The sequence below is a fragment of the Cystoisospora suis genome, assembly GCF_002600585.1.
Source record: "Cystoisospora suis strain Wien I chromosome Unknown contig_159, whole genome shotgun sequence".
Lineage (NCBI taxonomy): Eukaryota > Apicomplexa > Conoidasida > Eucoccidiorida > Sarcocystidae > Cystoisospora > Cystoisospora suis.
The window spans coordinates 566-18,729 of record NW_027152961.1 but is presented as its reverse complement, the minus strand read 5'-3'; the positions used below and the strand labels follow the sequence as shown (position 1 = coordinate 18,729).

General features: G+C 53.6%; 2 protein-coding genes across 2 annotated transcripts; both read left to right on the top strand.

Annotated features, from left to right (window-relative positions):
• Nucleotides 1-375: 375 nt before the first annotated feature.
• CSUI_000366 (ultraviolet-b receptor uvr8) lies at nt 376-13,710 on the top strand. Its single transcript, XM_068060600.1, has 10 exons — nt 376-2,237; nt 3,309-4,095; nt 4,734-5,167; nt 5,548-6,541; nt 7,261-8,077; nt 8,834-9,022; nt 9,848-10,168; nt 11,364-11,483; nt 12,168-12,352; nt 12,830-13,710. Exons 1-10 carry the CDS (start codon nt 1,652-1,654, stop codon nt 13,200-13,202), a joined length of 4,806 nt encoding a protein of 1,601 aa, XP_067927425.1. The 5' UTR covers nt 376-1,651; the 3' UTR covers nt 13,203-13,710.
• Nucleotides 13,711-14,422: 712 nt separating this feature from the next.
• CSUI_000365 (uncharacterized protein) lies at nt 14,423-16,317 on the top strand. The gene is made up of 2 exons (XM_068060599.1): nt 14,423-15,175; nt 16,045-16,317. Exons 1-2 carry the CDS (start codon nt 14,624-14,626, stop codon nt 16,204-16,206), a joined length of 714 nt encoding a protein of 237 aa, XP_067927424.1. The 5' UTR covers nt 14,423-14,623; the 3' UTR covers nt 16,207-16,317.
• The last annotated feature ends 1,847 nt before the right edge of the window (nt 16,318-18,164 follow it).

The following is an 18,164-nucleotide window of genomic DNA, read 5'->3' as shown; positions in this document are numbered from 1 at the left end:
GAGGGTCATTCTTGCGGCAGCCTTTACAATGAGCGGTGGCCACTCCACTCCTACAGCAGCTAACTGTAGACGGAGCAGGACGGAGCAACGATCGCGAGTCTGTGTATCCAAGAATGACCCTCGTAAAAACGTGTTGGGACAGTTTTTTGACCACGTTGTACAGACCTGGTAGGTGGTCTCTTCTTTCTCATCGCTCTTTAGCTACCGGTGTGGGCTTTACATGCGAGCGAAGTGCTGGGCACCTCCGGAGGCCTGCCGTCTCCTACGGCTGCTGCAGTACTAGCGCATGCGTGCCCCGACGGACCTTCGCGTCTCATGGCGACGACGCAGAGCGTGAACAGCCTCGAGCAAGCTCTGCGCTGTGTTGGATTGAGTCCCCTGACACAAGGCCAGTATATTCCTCGTGTTTGCCGTTTGTTGCTCTGTGGCGACCCCGGTCGTGGTCAGACGCAAGGATTCGGTAGAGCCGTCGCTCCTCTTCCGGCAACGGCAGGCGTCGAGCCTTACACGTTACTAGCTGACGGCGAGTCTTCCGTAACGCAAACTGGAAGTCACACACTTCACTAGCTGCGGAGTTTTTATTTCTTCTGCTTGTTTTTACGCAGTGTCGTTTTTGTAGTGGCTCGTTTGGCTATCAGCTTCCGACCACACTTCCCGCTTGCCTGACGGCCCCTCGGGTCGATTGGCGGAATCTCGCCGACAAACGCCACGCCCCCCGCGCTTCGCTATACCGTCACCCCGGGACCTTTTCGTAGCCGGCTGGTCCTCACTGTTAAAGGACTCGCCTTCAGTCATGTATACGCCTTCTGCGTTCTTTTCGGGCGCCGTCCGGATGCGGTAACAGAATCTCCGGCGGTACTCCCGCAGGACGTCCCTGTGAACGCTGCAACGCAGAAACCCCACTCCGTGCCGAGGCAGCGGGATGAAACGAGTCAGGGAGCAGACGTTGCTGAAGATATAGCAAAGTGCTGCACGCAGCTTAGCTCGACGCCCGGGTTGTGAGATTGAACGCCGACGAGAGCGAAGCTCGGTGACATACACCACAAGGTCTTTTCAACGCCACGATGATCTTTGCAGTGTCCTCTATTCGCCCTGTATATTTCACTCTCCCACTTGTCTTTTGTGCGGTTCTGGTGGCGAACTGTCCTTCAGGCGTGCCATGTAGGATTGGGGACAAAGAGAGGAGAGGCGGCATGTCTCCAGTCCAACATTCACCACTGTAAAAAAAGACTTCAGTACGAAGCCACGAGAGAGACACGCCTCAATTCTATGTTGTTGTAGAGAAGACTAGAAACAGAGGCGTAGTGACATAAGGCCAACCTGGTCGCAGCGCCAACAAAGAGTTCGAGAAATTCCCTTTCTCTGTATGTGGAGGCACTCGCGCGCCTGCGAATATACACACACCAACGCTAGTGGTGACCTGACGCTGCTCGTACATGCTGGGAGACTCTTCTGTAGGCGCATTTTAGAGGGACCTCTTTTCATATCGTTGCATCGGTTTACGACGTCACGAGTTCAGCCGCAAACTTTGTTGGCGACATCAAGATCAGGACGTCCGGAAGGTACGAAAAGGCAGTAGGGAAATCGTCCTTTTGGCGTGACGGTCACCTTTCATCGCCCTGTCCGTGCAGCTAAAAATAATACCGAAAACATGGCAGTTTACTCGCTATCGGGAGATTTTTATACTCATGTAGAAGAGGAGGTCTCGGGGTCCGATGGCGTTGCAACCTCTCGAAAAGGTGATGGAGAGAAGTCGTCCGTGGACGAGGTTCCTGGTGGATGCCTTACCCTCAGATATCCCCTGCGATGGAACAGAGAGATTAAAAGCGGAGACGCAGAAGACGAGCGACTTCTGCTTTTCTGGAGGCTGTTCATGATGCAGTATGTGAGCCGCTTTGTGAATGCACTTCGAAAAGATTGGTTGGAAAGGAAGAAGAGGGGAAGCACGGAGGGGTTAGGCGAAGAACAGGATCGGTGCTGCAAAACGACAAATTGCAGAGGAGATCGCGGGGATCGACAAATTAAATGGAGGGAGGCAGGAGAGGTATCGAGGGAAAGCGAAAGAGGTTGGAGAAAGTGGAGCGAAAGAAACGAGCAACAAGGGAAAGATTTGGACGCGAAGTGGTGGGATGACGCCGACGAACGTTTTCTGCGGGCCTACGATGACGTGGAAATCCCCTACAGCCACCCAGCGTTCAACACGGAGCACAAGAGAACTGTCGCTCGTATCGAGGGATGTAAGCAGAACCGCTGTTGCTATCTCTGAGTCACGGTTGTGAAGGGACACAAACAAGCCGCAGCGTCGCCGGCGTCGACAGTTTCACGGACGATGAATAGATATCCGTCGCGTGTGTTGTGTGTCGAGTGTACTCCGGTTGTACGCGAAATTTCCTCTAGAGGCTCTCGGAGATCAGAGAGAAAGCTTTCCCGATGCAGCTTCTTCACTTTCAGTGGGGAGGGCGATGTTCTGTGCACAGCGCTTCTGCATTTGGCAAGTCGTGTTCTCGCAAATATGCCTCGTGCTGTCAGTTCGCGAGTACGATGTTGAGTGCTTGGCGAATCCCCCTTGCCCCCCCTTTCTTGAGCTTGCCGAAAGTGTCGGTCGCACACAACGCGGGCACCTGTGGCTTCTAGAGGGTTACACGTTAGAAGGCGTAGCAAGCTCTTCGGAAAGGGTCATGTGTCAGATCAGTTTGCACCAGCGTTGCTCCGCAGCTTGTAGAGTCTTTTTTCTTTAGCAGGCCTCTCACAACTGTGAGTGCAACTTGCTGACCTGCCGTACCCCAGACAAACACGTGCCCCACGCGGTTGCACAAATGCGCTCTTGTGTGTGCGTCCTTCCCTTGCATCTGCAGCTTGGACTACTAGTGTGTTCAGATGCAGCCGTTCCAGTGAGTGTGTGTGTGTTCGTGACCGTCGGTATAGCATGAGACTGTTGAAACACCCTCTAAAGAATGTTTCTTCGCATATGTTTACGTACAGTTCATCTCTCCCCGTACGTTCATCTCTCTTGTGATCTTACGCTGCTCGAGTATATATAGCCAGTGTGCTTGAATTAGCTTAAAGTATACAGTCCGGCTGAGACTATTCTCGTGTCTGTTGAGACTCTCTCTCGGACGGAAAGCGTGGTTTGAACAAAAAAGAAGTGCGCGAGTCTTCATCTGCTGTAATTTTTTTCACAACGCCATCTGTGTTAGTGGTTCTGTTTACTCACCCTTCTGTGTGTCCATGGTTCCGAGATACTTGCATGCTCGCGTCTATATGACTTTGCGTGCGTTCCTTGCCTATGTTTGGGTCTTCGCTTACAGACCGCTGCGGGCTTCGAGCAGAGAAAAAGAAACGAAAGGACGGATTTTGCACTCGGATGAGACCCAGACCGGCGTTGCTTCATAGTCTTTCCTTTTTTCCGATGACGTGTAGCAGCGGCGACGACCTCTCTGGTGAAGTGAACCCAGACACGCCTGCTGGCCCTTTTCCAGAGGTGATAAAGGACGTAACAGAAGCCAGCGATTTTGTTTCTCTTGCTGGCGGGAAGCGGTTTATAGAAAATGCCTCTTCTGAAAAGAACTGGGTTTGTGAGACAACTGAGAAGCAGCTGCAGCACTCATGCGGAAGGCGGGTAGAAGCCACAGTGTCCGAAGCAACGACAGCATCAGAATCAGAAGTGCCGTGCTCCGTATTAGCAGAAAAAGAACTGGCGGCCGCGGTCTCTCAGATCTCCACCTCTTCAGAAAGTATGCTGGAGGGAGGATCCCACGACGAACCTGCCTCTGGATACCGTTCTTCTCGTTTTTCGCAAGAGAAAGAACGGTCTTCAGGAGACTGTCGGGAAGACACTTCGTCTGAAAGGAAGACGAAAAAGCTTCACGTGGGTCCCTTCTTGAACGCAGAGTTTTCCAAGGCTGCTGGAATGCTGGAGAAGAGACTGGCGGTTGTCGAGCAGTTCTTGTCAGACGCATTGGAAGAGGAGAGAAAGACTACGAGAGCTGAAAGCCAAACGGGAACTGGCGTGGTCGAGAACGGTGGTGCGCCGGGGTGGTGGGAGGCTGCTCATGAACGGAGCGACGGTATACTCGGTGGACTGAAGGTCATCGGGTGAGGAATGAGTAGGCGGTTAATTCAGACATTGAAAGGCGTGTATCCTGTTGTCTACGAGATCAGGGAGATGCTTTTCAAATACCGCCTCCAGTCTGAAGGCGTGCGCGGTCTGCCTCTCTCAGTTCGCGGCCGGTCACGGATGAAAGGTTTTGGCCACCTGCGTGGCACCCCAGTGCAGTGAAAACCGTAAATTCTCGAAGAAGGCTATGCTGTGCACCCGGGGTAGCTGGTTTACCAGCTGGTCCACTGAAAGTCTGCATTACAAGTCTCGCGTAGTGATTGGTTTTGTGTTAGCAGGACCGCAGTAAGTACAGAGATAGGTTTGTCAGTCGTCTCTGCTGCGTGTACACGTGTAGTCATATACACGCACATACAAGCGTGCCTAAGTTTCTAAAGGGATTTAACACGCGCCGGTAGATAACAGCTTGCGCCTGAAGCACCGGTGTTAACGCGAGCGTGTCATTTGCTCGAGCACGCTTTTGAGATCAGACCTTTCCGATGACTGTGCTGATGGCTGTATCTGCTTCACTCGTCAATTGACGTTTTTTTGATGGGGAAGATGTCTTCTCGTTTTCACCTTCTCACCGGCCCTTCGTATCTACGGACCGGTCAAATGGCTTCTTTTCGTTTCACAGACGCGAGGTCTCCGAGAGCGGTCTTTCGCTCTTCGTTGAGATCTTCCTTCCCCTTCCAAAGAAAAAACCTGAGGAGACAGGTGGCAGCCCTCGAGAAGAGAAGGTGCAGTTTTTCATTCAGCCATGGCTCCCGACATCGCATGTATCCTCGTCAGCACCTGCGTCCTGTTCTAGATTGACAACCTCCACTCGGTCTCCTGAGTCTAGTAACACCGCCGCGGAACACGGCGGGTTGATCCAGGACAAGACAGTTCCTTCGTCGCTCGACGAGCTCATGGCATTGGAGGTGGCGGCGGAGGCTTGGGTGATGAAAGACCAAACACTCAGGGACAACGAGACACAAGCTGCTCTCTTTAGGGAACTGTTCGAGCAAAAAGAGAGGGAGCTTCTACAGCAGATCGGGTGGGACTACACAGGCGTGGCACCTTTGAAAGGTGTGTGCGTCGTTTGTCTGCAAGACTTTGTCTGCTCACATGGATGCATGTGTGTATGGTTTAGGTGGTTGAGATGCGCGATTGTGTATGGTTGAGTGAATGAGCTGGAGCGTGTGGGAGTATATTGTTTCTAGTATCACGTGTATCTATGATTGCATGTGCAGGTGTGCATGTACACGTATGTGTGCAAAGTTGTATGTTTACGCGTATGCCTGTAGATTTACTTCATGCACGTTTCTGTATATGTGTTTGTAAGTATCTGTATTCCGCACGTACCCGTGTGGGTCCAGGAGGGCGTACGCACAAATGATTGCTTTTGTCTACCATGTCTGTATGTCTGTGTGTGCGGTTAAATGCTTGCTTCACTTCTCTTTATACAGAATGCGGGAGCGTGTTCACTGCGCGATTCTACAGGACCCTCGTTGACTTCTCAGTCCCTTCGAGGGGAGCACCGAGTCCCTGCTCTTCATCGGGGTCTTCTGGAAAGAGTGAGGGCAGGGTTGCCTTTTTGCTCAACGCTTCAGATTGTTTTCCCTGGCTTTTCAAAAACATCTCTGATGACGAGGTTAGAGAGACAGGAGACAAAGACGGGAGAGAAGCACGGTCACGAGAGGACTCTGCAGGGGCGACAGGCGAAGCTGTGCGGGACAAAGCAGAAGAGCGTCTAGTCGACACCAACAGGCGGCAAATGCAATCACAGAGAGTCAGCGCGGGCGAGACCACAAGGCAAGAGTGTGATATGTCCACAACACAAGCCGGACTCGTGGTTGTTAGACACATTGCAACCACAAAAAGCAAGTTCCTCCTTGCAGACGTGGTGACTTCGCCTTTCTTTTTTTGCCCTTATAGTGTAACGTCGGTCCTCCGCGCGCCAGAGGACGCGCAGTCACAGCAATTGGCATCGGCAGTGGGACAATCTTGTATTCGAGCTGGGATCTCAGGCGCGAGGCCTACTTCGGAAGACAGGGGTGGCTTTCTCAACTCAGAGGTCTTCAGCGCAAACGAAAACACGGACTCCGGTACCTGGTTGCCCGCTCCTAGAGTTGATTCGTTTGCACATTTCCCTTCCTGTACGAGAATTGAAAAGGGGAATACAAATGCAGAGTCAGAAAAGTGTAGAGCTCCTGCCTCTCTTCCCTCGTCGCCCTTCACGTTTCCTGTGAGCTCTGGCTCTATGGTCTCCCGTTGTACAACTCCCCGTACCCGACCCTATCCTCTCCTCGGTTCCTTTCCGTCCCCGCCCGAGTATCTGAGAGCTCTTCGACCTCTTGCTCCTCAACTCCTGGCGGCATGGGTGCGCGTACGACACCGAAGCGGCGAGCCTGGTAGCATCTGGTCTGAGTGGAGTAGCCAGCCGACGTTCCTTGTTTTCTTGTAAGCTCACGACAGTAGAAAACTTACTCCCCTGACGCACCTTGTTTACGCTTATCGGAGACGCTATGCGAGCCAGGTTATTCATGCCTTCAGCCAAATAGGTTTGTTTTCTTTTTTTCATGAGGCCTCTGTCGTTCTTGAGTAGCCAAAATGCCCAGGGAAGTGTTTGTATGACATAGTGAGGAATAAGTGAGCACTAGATGTAACGGTTATGGCGAGGCGGCATCAACGGCATTACACCTCACACGAGAACGAGAACTGGCTGCTTGTTCCACCAGTCATTTGCAGAATACGGGTAGAGGTACGAGGGCAGTCTATGTCCTCAGCAGGAATGACTGTCTTGTATGCGTCGTCACGTCAAATACAGTCCGTAGCTAAACCCATGTGTGCACGCACGTAGAAGTCGGGCGCGACGCCGATGTACACCGACGCCTGCGTCCATAAGACATCTTCTGCCACGCGAGATCGACGAAGTTCAGCGCTATACGAAGGCCAGCGTACTTCCACTCTTGTGAGGGATAGGTTACTACGCCAGTCTGGACAGCGCTTCTTACGTAAGAATTGTGAGCACCAATGCCCAGGTGTGCTGTGGCGATCACAGCGTGTCATCAGACTCCGTCTTCTTGCGGAGAGGGAGCACTTTCAGATCTGTTTCTCGAACCTCGGAGACGCTTGTGCGTGCGACAGTTCATCTCCTGTTCGTCTGTCGTTTTCCGCAGTCAAGGACCTCCGCAAGAGCTGCAGCGCCAACTGAACGAAGCCCAGCGAGTGACTCTCGAAGAAGGAGTCTCAAAATCACGTGACAGAGAAAACCAACAAAGCCACGGTCGTGAGGAACAGTTGTTTTTGAAAAACGGATCATTTTTCGTGGGTGCTTTGCCGACTAAGGAGCCAGCAGGTTTTGCAGCCAAATCAGGAGGCCGCATCAACTGCGCCGGCGAGGAGGAGGGACAGGAAACCGCCGGAGAAGAATACAGCACGCTGACGGCGATCGGTCGTGGAGAGGAAAGACAAAGCAGCCAGACAAGGAAGGGTGGCAATCCGGAAGCAGTCGAAGTGGTTGTGTGGGGTTTAGATTCGCTCGGAGAGCTTGACGAGATGTCTCTTACTTCTCACCGTGGACTAGGCGTGCCTAGCCTATCACAAGCGGATGAACTGCGGCCCGATCTCCTGTGCTGTTACCTCCCTCGTGACGCCTGTGCTGGTCCAGGCGGTTTCACACAGTGCCCTTCTCTTTCTCTCTCTTGGTCTCCCTCTTCTTCGTCTTGTGTGCTGACAAGTTCTCGTCTCTTCAGGAGTGTTCCTCTTCCTCGGCGGGTGGCTGGCCTAAGCGGGAATGGAGTGAATGCCCTTTTGTTTACTGATGGTTCGGTGTTAGTTTGGAATCTCTACGACGGGCGACAGAGACGCGAGGTGGTTGGACCCCAGTGGGTGTTCCCTCATCCCTCTCACCTCACCGGCGACAGCGAGAGCAAGCCCGTCATGTGGGCGAAATCGAAACCGGAGGATCGGCTGAAAGACTGCAAACTGGAGCCTGTACGACGAGCGAGTGTACTCTCCGTGCACATTTCTCTTCGTCCTGCCAACTTCTGTGCATGAATCTACCCAGCAGGGAGACCTCTTCTCAAGTAGATAAGCATTGGCTCAGCGGAGATCTACCCTTGATTACATCTCTCTATACTAATATTTATGCAGTCAGGTTTCAACGGGAACATGAACGCTGCAAGAAGAGCAGCTGCTGACCCGTATATCGTCACCCGTACACCAAAGTATGTGTGTTTGTCTCGCTCTTAGAAGAATTACAGGCGTCAATCAGTGACAAAAGCAGATTGAAGTGATTGCGCGGGGACACCCTTCAGGCGGTAGTTTTTTGAGTTTCTGCCTACACATCATCTGGTCAGCTGCGACTGCTGCTCTGCATGGAACAAGGCGATTCCCTATCCGCTCGTTTTTTTCAAAAGCGAGTTCGTCTTCTTTCCGTGAGAGAGTCCATTTTTGAGCCACTGTGGGACGGTGAGCCGATGTGTCTGCGTGCTGCTATCTGCCAACCCCGCCAAGCCAGGGGACAAAGTCAGCGCCTCGTGCCTGCTTTTGGTTTTCTGTCGCCAAGTGTGGTTGATTTCTTCACGCGCTCAGCAGTAGGCTGGGCTTAAGAGGAGGGAAACCTCCAGAGTTGTTACTCTAGGTAAAAGTGCGCTCGACAAAGTGGATGCAACTCAGTAAGTTACTTCACACCGGCTTCAACCCAGGCAGGAGACCTTGTTCACATTCAGCTTCCGTCTTTGCGTCTAGGTGTTTGTTTCTGCTGTCGCAACGGGGCCGGACGCCCTAGCGTGCATCTCGGCCACTGGCGAGCTTTTTCTGGCAGGAAACTCACGGTGTGGGCAGTGTTGCGCGTTTACCGACTTCGTCGAGCAGCCCAAACTCGTCGATTTGGCGGTACTTACCAAGCAGCTCGACAATTCCATCCCCGTCATTCAGGTACAACACGAATCCAGTGGCTCTGGTGGAGATGTCCGCCCTGTCACGAGATGAGCACGACCGTCCTTTTAAAATTTTACTGGAGCCGAACTAGCATCGCAATTGTTCTGACTACGGACGTGGCACGCAGACTCTGGTGTGGGCTCAGGGCTGGGGGGATTCTTTCGACTGCTATCCGAGACGGGGATTCCCGTATTGTGGGGAAATTTCTTATCAATACTGTGCCCGTTCTCAACTGACGTATGAAGCGACCCGCAATGGGAAACCAGCCGCGGCAAAAGTCTAGGAGATTTTGCCCACTGGCTGTGCCCCTGCTGCCTCGACTAAAAACGGTGACTCGATAGCGGTGGGAATCAGGCTCCGATGCTCTCTGAGACCGAGTCTTTTTCTTCATTTCGGTAGCTCCCTCTCTCGGGGTATTGTAGTGGTGTTCACGTCTGCTGCTTCTCTGGTTCTAGTGCCCTTCATTCTGAACCAACACTGATGGGAGACAGTGCACTATCCCCGAGCTTTGAGACACGGCTCTCCGGCCCGGCTGCATGGCTCTGGGAGTTTGATTTGGCGTCAACAACGAGGTGAGCGAGATTTTGGAGACTTCTGCTCCTGGCTGGCTTTTGCGGCTATAACCTCCTTGAAGTCGTCATACTGAGTTTGCTTGCTGCGGGGAACTTCGCGACAATAAGCGCTCCGCCGCGAATGAAGACGCTTGTCATTTGGTGGTACGAATGCGTATTTTTGTACATGCCCATACGCAAGCACGTGTGGGCAGGGCCCCCCAGCTAGGGATAATCTACCCCAAGGGTTTCTGCTGTTTTGTCCCATCAGGTGGCACTAAATGCTCACTCCGTCTTGGCCCTTACGGCATCAGGCAAAGTCTACGGCTGGGGGGCAATACCCACTCCTTTTGAGGAACAGCTCGCTTTTGCGGGTCTAGTTGGCATTCGCGAGCCGTACCTGTACGATTTCTCTTCCCTTCCTGCCGTCGGCATTGCGGCAGGTCCCAAGACGTACGCGGCAGTGACCGCTGACGGGGGTCTTTGGACGTGGGGCGACGGTGCAGACTGGCAGCTGGGACACGGAGAACCGGTTGTCGATGAGGGACACGTGGCGGATGGCGGAGAAGTTTCCAGGTGCTGCCCTAAACAGGTAAATGTCCTCATTGGAGGTGCGCCAGCAGTTCGTGCCTGTACGGGGAGTCCGCGCATACATGTATCTGCATAAAGTAAGTAAGTGCACGCGTGCACATGCTTGACACCGGTAGTCGTCCTTTTACAGTGTGTAGAGATCCACCTGTCTACGATTTCTTTTTGCGTGGCGATCCGCACCATTGCTGGCGCGCATGTAGGAAGTGCGAGCGTGCCACAGCTCAAAGGTGTGTGCTGTTCAGACCTCATCGGTGCGTGTAGCGGCGCAAGTGGTGACATAATTAACCACACCTGTGCACCACTTGAATGTTTTTGTGGACCTGCGAGTTCTTTCTTAGTGCCGACAAAAGGCTGCTATTTATAGCTTCTTGACAGGAAGTGGAGCTGGGGCCATCAGGGTGCAGAAGAAGTAACTGAGCACTGCCGAACAGCGCACACTTTTTCCCGCTGCCAAGTTATAAAGATCTGTCGAGTTTGTGTACCCTCCCCCACCCTCACGTTTTATCTGTCAGTGCCCCGACGTTACTTTCGATGAGAATAGGCAGGTGACTGCCACCCCTTGGGCTCGTAGGACTCTGCGTTTCATACTAATCAGCGTGTACGAGTACTGTTCTTCAAGACGGAGTGTAGACAGTTCCCATCCTCGGTATCAGCAAGCCACTGCGCCGGGGAGCGTTTGCATTATGTTGGTGTACACATTCACTCCTGCGCTGGGGCGGTGTTGCCTGGAGCCAGAACCCCTGGGTGCATCAGGCGGATACACGAAGTGGCCTGAATGCCGTGCTCTTCCACATCGAGCCAAGCTGACGTGCCTTAATCGTCGTCCATCCAAAAAAAAAGGCCGGAGGGAGGGGAGGGCACTCGCCGTGCTGGGAGGCACGGAAGCACTGTGTTGGAGGCGGAAAGAAGTGACTAGACTACGAGGGCCGTGTATTGTCGGCTTGGAAGAATAAACGTCGTACAGCACGGGAGATTGGAGGAGATCTTTCGTGTGTCCGTAATCCGGCTTTTCTTTGAGTTTCTTCAAGACCTTCGTCCCACGACAGGCAGACCCTGGGTGGCAGAATTTGTACGGGGGCTCCAGGCAAGAGGTGTACATTGCTTTATTCCCGTTGTCATGAGGAGCAGCGCGGCTTGTGACCGTGGGACGCCGGGTGCAGAAAAAAGGGCTTTTTTCCGGTATTTGCTTTTTGCAGGTCACGTTCTTCCGGTCCCTGTATCCTTCTCTTTGCATCGTAGGCGTCGCAATGGGATCCAGACATTCCGTCGTTATAGATGCCCTAGGAAACGTAAGACGATGTCTTGGCCATTGCACGGTGGGTTTCCGAGGTACGCGCGGGGGCAGTATCGTGTTGTGCAGCCGCGGTGTCTGTTCTCTGAGAGCGCACCGGGAGCGCGTTCGTTCATACAGGCTGAGGTTCCCCTCACGGTGAAAGAGACCCGGCCCCTGGCATCCTGGTGGCGCTTCCCTGCTTAGTTTGTTTCCGCCATCGGCTCCTGTACTGTTTCTGATTCCACTGTCACGCGGTACTGTCAACACCGGGTCATGCACAGACGTGTGTGTACACACAGAAGTCGAACGCCGGAGTTCGTTGTCTCGCGCCTTGCTCATGCCTGCGTACTAGTGATACGGACCAGGAAGGCACGCGTCCTGCTGTGTGTGTACGCGTGTGTATTATATGTCACATGGCAACTGCGACAGCCTCCGCAATGCCTCTGACCAGTTCACTGGCTTGCTTAACAGCGCAGTAGAGCGCAGGTGAGCACAGATTCCTGGTACGGGACGAGCTGTTCGGTTGCATTTTTTCTGCATTTGTGTATGGAAAGGGTTTTAGTCCACGTATGCACATCTGCACACCTGCGCACAGTAGGTAGTTATGTATTTAGTATGGGCTCCCGTCGTGAGGTGGCAGCCTGTTTTTTCGCACTCCCGCGCGACCCGGGAAGATAGTTCTGCTACGGGTGCCCAGCAGAGTAACGGTTGGTTGCCTTCCTTCCAGCTGTACACATGGGGGCGAAGCAACAAAGGCCAGTGCGGACACGGTGACAAGCGAACACGGCAGTTGCCCCAGAAGGTTGATTTGGACAGTTTCTTGGAAGCGAAAACGGGTGAAGTGTCGAAGTCGCCTCCGTCCCGAGCAACGGAGCTACCACTGGGCTCAGCAGATTCAAAACTCTGTACCGGGTACGTTCGCACGGCACTCTAAAGATCCTTCGAGTCAGGAACCCTGCCTCACTCTGTTTGTAGCCGGGACGCGTATGTGCCCGAAGTTCGGTGCAGGCGGAGTGGTGTCTGCCAACTAAAGATATCAGCTTGGTCTCTGGTTGTCATCATTTTGGCGGGGGAGAAACAAAGGCGTCGAAGCGGCGCGTCGCTCCATTTCTCTTGTGACAGTCACTCGAGAATATCCCGCTGTGCAAAGGCGCTGTAGTGTCCCAGACTCTTCCATCCGTGCAGCTGGATAATGCACGCTCAAGTGACTCTGTGCTTTCTTGATCAAAGAATGCGTGACGAATCTCTAGTGTGCACTCACTTATTCACGTAGGTATGCATTTACAGGCTACGACAACTCTAACACATCCGGCTACAGAATTTGACAGAATGTCCGGGTATCTCGCTGTCCTTAGACTTTCTGTAGTGTGCTTGCCGTCTTTTGTACAGAGCCTGGTGCGGAGCTTCTCACACGGTCATCGAGGTTTTTCATGCAGGCCATAAGTATACGCGGTTTTACGCCTTTGGAGAGAACCGGCACTGCTGCTTGGGTATCACGGGAGTCCCGACCAAGTGTATTCTCCGCCCCCTGGAAATGGCGGCCTTTTCCTCTTTTGTCTTCGAACAAAAAGTACGAAGGATATCACAGGACCCGGTTGTCAGACGGAGACACGAAGAAGCTGAACTTATGGGAGCAAACTGGGCACCTGATGTCCGGAAAACAGTTGAAACGTACGTTCCCAGGAAACCCGGGAGGCCAGGAGTGGTCGCCTTCTCGTGCGGCCCGTTTCACAACCTCGCTGTTGTTCAGCGTTTCTCATGAGTTCGGGTGACGGCAATCCGGCGAACGCAGAAGAACTACACTGCATGCAGTTCGGAACGCGTGTTAACATAGTGGATCCCTGCCCGGGCGTCATGACCGTAGTCACCAAGGAACCGCCACGAAGTCACAGTTCCGGCACTGAGCGATTAGACCTGTGTCTTTCCTCGGATAAGGTGCGTAGAGTGCTGCTGCGGGTAACCGGACGGCCTTGAATACAAAGCAAGAGAAGGCGCTTCTCTTTCGGTCCGTGCAGAAAGGACGGAGAACATGAGTGGCAGTACTTGTCTTGGCGGTGTTGACTAACCAGATCGGGGAAAGATTTTCGAAAGTGGAGGGATATGTTTCTCCTCCGCGTACAAACGGCAGGTGCGTGATGGGCAGTCGCTCTGAGAGACAGGCAGTTCGTGCTGACTGTACGTCGTTTCCTCTCTTGGACGGTTGTTTTCAAAACGGCCTTCTTTCTTAGACTGTAAACCAATGCAATTGTGAGAGGTCGAGACGAACTGGCGTCGTGCTCAGTTTTTTTCGCTCTCGGAGTGCTGCTACGATTCTTGCTGGAATCTGTATTGGTGACGTACCCGAGTGCAGAGAGACGCTCTTTGAGCTACACCTGGCATTGAGGGTTTCTGCGTCGGCCTCCTTGGATCGGTAGCGCATCACAGATAAATCGAGGATCAACCATCTGACTGAACTCGCGAGTAGATCCCGCATTGGTCAAGACGGCGGCGCAGAGAGAGCTTTCACGATGTGCTCCTGCCAACGCTCGCGTAGGAGAGCCGTTTTCCGGTTCTCTTTTTTGGAAAAAAAAAGGAAACGGCTCTCCACCGTGCTTCGACTCATATGTGTGCGGCCGCCCGCATAAGAAAGTGGCAAGAGGTGTCGGTGTCTTCCAGACTCGGAGAAGCCGCAAAATCACTTTCTAAGCACTCCGCGCAGAAAACACACACAATACTAGCCGCGTGACGGCTCTTGAACTGCTTCTGCCTGATACAACTCAAACGAAAATCTCTGCCGAAGTACAGCAGGTTTGGTCGCAGTAGTCAGGAACGTTCAGGCTTGCAGGGCAAGGTTACCGCGCATGTGAATAGGCCGTGAGAAGTCGAAGAATCTCCTATCCGAAGTAAACGGGTACGCCTGTCGACGACCAGGGCTGGCCTGGACTGATGTCCTATCCTAGCTTTCGTGCATGCATGCACTCCGGGTGCCAATTCTGCCGTTCACACGCAGAAGCCGGACAATCGTTCCTTTTCCTCTATGTCCGTCGTGCACGGATTTCTTTCACTCGTATTCTGGAGTTTGTTCAACCTCCTCGGGCGCAAGCCAGACTGTCTGCTGGAGTCGTACAGACTCCTGCTTCGTCGTGTTGCGTGTGTTTCGTCGAAGCCCTTTTGCACAGTACCTTGATTCCTGAGTAAAGCAGAATGACAGATTCTCCGCCGCGCATCAAGGTGACGGGCACCGTCTTGGGGGCGGAAGCCTTCCCTGAGGTCATAGGGAAAGCCCCGTTGAACCCGCAGATGGACGATGATAAGAAATTTGGCAAGTATCACTGGGGCAACGAACCCATTCCCATCAGTCGCCGGACAGGCAGTCGCATGTACAACTCAGTCTACGACAACCGAAATCATGAAGCCGTCCGCTACCCGTGGGCTTCCGACGCTAGGACATTCCACCCCAATGACCATCCCGAGCCAGACAGGATCAACACTCAGTACTCCAACATGGTCGCCGATCATCTCCCTGAAGGCGGTTTCAGTAACACGCCTTCATTCTCATCGAACTGGGAACGTTTGCTCGCGTACCACCACGGGTTGTACCTGCCAAGCATGCATGGCGCCACCAAAACAGCTGATGAAATCAGGCTTGCAGTCAATGATTTCGCGGCAAAGGTTGAAGCAGACGACCCGAAGAGCGCGTGCAAGTATCTTATGGTCGAAGAGTTCAAGTGCCTTAAGGCAGCACAAGCGCATATCGTAAGTGGCGGAAGATTGCGAAGTCCACCTTTCCATTGCCCATGTTCTGCCCCCTGGTACGTGTGGACGCGTGAAGGCCTTCAACATATGTGGGGTCTCCAAGACAGCGGACTCTCCTAGGGCGTTACTTTTGCCTCCTGCGTTGGGGTCCCTCAGCAAGTGCTTTGAATTCATGACGATGGCACCCTTTCTGACTTACGCCTAGTCAGGACGTGTGTGAACTGATGCATCCTTTCGTGCACTGGCCGAGAGCGGCAGAGTTAGAGACGAGAGGTATGTTGTTTGCCTCTAGTTCAAGTCGGGCACTGCTGTCCATGTCGTCTGCTTACCAGTTTTACTCCGTGTTCACGAAGTGATCACGTGCTCCTGGGCGAAAACCAACATGGTTTGCTGGGTACTTGCATAGTGTTGCGTGGCCGCACATGCCACCACTTTAGCTTCAGTCGTCTGAGAAGGCGTACATGGTGAACGCAGCAAATGGTGATTCAGTTGTGCGCGAGACTGGCGGTTCCGGCTTCGTGCACTAGAGAGATGTGCGCTCAGACGGAGTACCAGATGGGAAGTGCCTTGCATTCACCGAGAACGTCTCTGGAAGTGCGCACTTTACAAGCATCCGAGAATCGTGCCCGACAGCGTGGGAGCAAGAGTTCTTGGGTTACTGGATGTGAAGAGAGGAAATGATGATCAAAGGGCGCGGTCTTTGTAAGAAGACATGTTCCACGTCGAGGCACTTGGGCAGCTGAAACAGGAAAAAGACTGCCCACGTACACCCCACTCTGCTGCACACCGATCGCAACGGATTGAGAGCCACAGCAACTCCTTCCGAGTCCGGCTGCCCTCACGATGCAATATGATGTGTGTGCCTGCAGGACCCTCATGGTGCAGGGACCAAGTGCGTGAAGTGGTTCAACGAATGGCGTCAGTGCGCCTGGGACCAAGAAAAGATGATCCGTGGCTACAGTTATATCGAAGACAGGCGGGCGCGGAAACACAAGCCGTACATTGGGAAACCAGACTGGCAATACTCCTGAGGAGTATTGTTTTTTTACAAGAGTGCTGTTTCTTTCTGCGTGCCCAAGCAAGACATGTTCGGGTTTACATACAGTGGCACCTCTCGGGCTTCGGTGTACGGAGTTGCAGGTGCGCTGTTTTTCGATCATGTTTACGAGTACGTCCTGTTGTTGCTTGTGTCTCTGTCCTTATCTATAGGAGGACAGAGCATTTGCTTTAGCGCGCACGGTATCGTTTGTGCGTGGAACTCGGCCTTTTACGGGTTACGTCAGAATTTCCCCAGCCGGAGCTGAACCTCCGAGCTGCATGTCTGCCCCGGACAGCCGGCGCACGCGCTGCAGGACCAGTGAGTTGGCGAAGGTGAACGAAAGCGTCAGTGTTGAGTGAATTCGTACTGTGCTGAGTAGCTCAATAAACGTGCTGAAACTGGCCTGATAACGGCTCGGTCTCTCCTAGCGAACGCACGTTAGAGGACGAGTACTCAAATGCAGCGATATACGAGACGGAGAAAGCCAAAGCAAGGTGGCTACTCTACAGGAAACAGATTATCTGGGCAGACGGATCGAACACGACTGCCGGTGTGCAGCCCCGTCCTGGATCGGGGATCGTCCGGCGTTTCTTCATGGTCCGTCTACAATAAAGAGGCCCAGTTGCCCCGGTAGCAGCATAGCATACGCTGTCCACAGCCTTCCCTTTGCCTGTATACGGAGGAAGGAACCCCACCTGCAGCCGTGAGATGCGATGTGGCGCTGATGAGCGTAGCGAAGGTTTCGGGTGACGCGTGCACCGCGCAGCTAAGCTACATCCGAGGAAGCATAGTGTGTAGCCCGTGCGACTCGACACTCGGAAGATTTCTCTGGCTCGGCAATGCCCCGGGGCCCTCCAGCGGGTCTCCCCGCGCTACGCGGGGTTCTGTATTTCTATGTAGAAGGATGTCTACATAGAAATACAGAACCCCGCAGAAAGAGGAACTAACTCCGGGATGGTACGATCTCGTCTCCGGAGTTCTCTGAGGACGGTCCACAATATCTCGGTGGTATGATTACCTGGAGATAATTCGACCTGGCATGCGTACCGGGAGGCATCAACACAGTAGCTTTTGTGCTCTCAGGCATACCCAGAAGAGTCAGTAAGTTGTGCCAAACCTATGACCACATAGGGAAGGAGCACACTTCAGCAGATCACTGCTTGTCCGACTAGCGAAACTTATCTAAGGTTGGAGTGTGTTTACGTAGACTGATCCTAGGCAGTGGCGTTACATGACGCGGGATGGGCCCATTCCTTAACCTGAAACTGTCAAAACCCTCGCCTCCGCTCTGGATTTCTACCGTGATGCAAATGCCTCGTACTATAGATACTGGGTGCTGGCGCGAGTCTCGATTGTCTGCCGCTGCTCGGGCGTGCTACGAACAGGCCGCAACAAGCTCAACCGCTGTGGAGACCGTCGCCCCGGGTAACCAGGCTCGGGGGCCGCGGGCGCACCGCGCAGACTGCCTTCCTGGAATCAGGTCTCCAGCAGGGCAGCGAAAGAGCCTGCAGCGATGGCTGAACTCCAGAGAAACGGCAAAATTCGGAGCTTGCGCAAAGCCATCTGGCGCGCTCTTGATCCCCGCGGTCCTGTCCTGTCGCGACCCGCTAGTGCTGTCGGCGACCCAGCAGTTTCAGGAGAGGGTATTCTGATACTGAGTGTGCATTCGGGCTGTCGTTTGTGTGCTGTAGTCTCCACTGTGTGGGGCGGCTCCGGCAGAGGCCACCAATCAGCCCACCGCCGTGACAAGAGCTACCTTGCTGTGCCAGAGCCGGCCGCTCTGCGGCTCGTGGAAGTCCAGCAACAGTGAGGACTGTCCTTGTGAGAGCCGCGTAGCACCGGGTGCACCGGCCAGCCAGCACGGTGCGGGGAATATGGGTAAACAGTTGCAAAAATGGTGCAGTCATGCTCGTGCAATGAGATGGCCTCTGCTATATCGGCGGCGGGCGC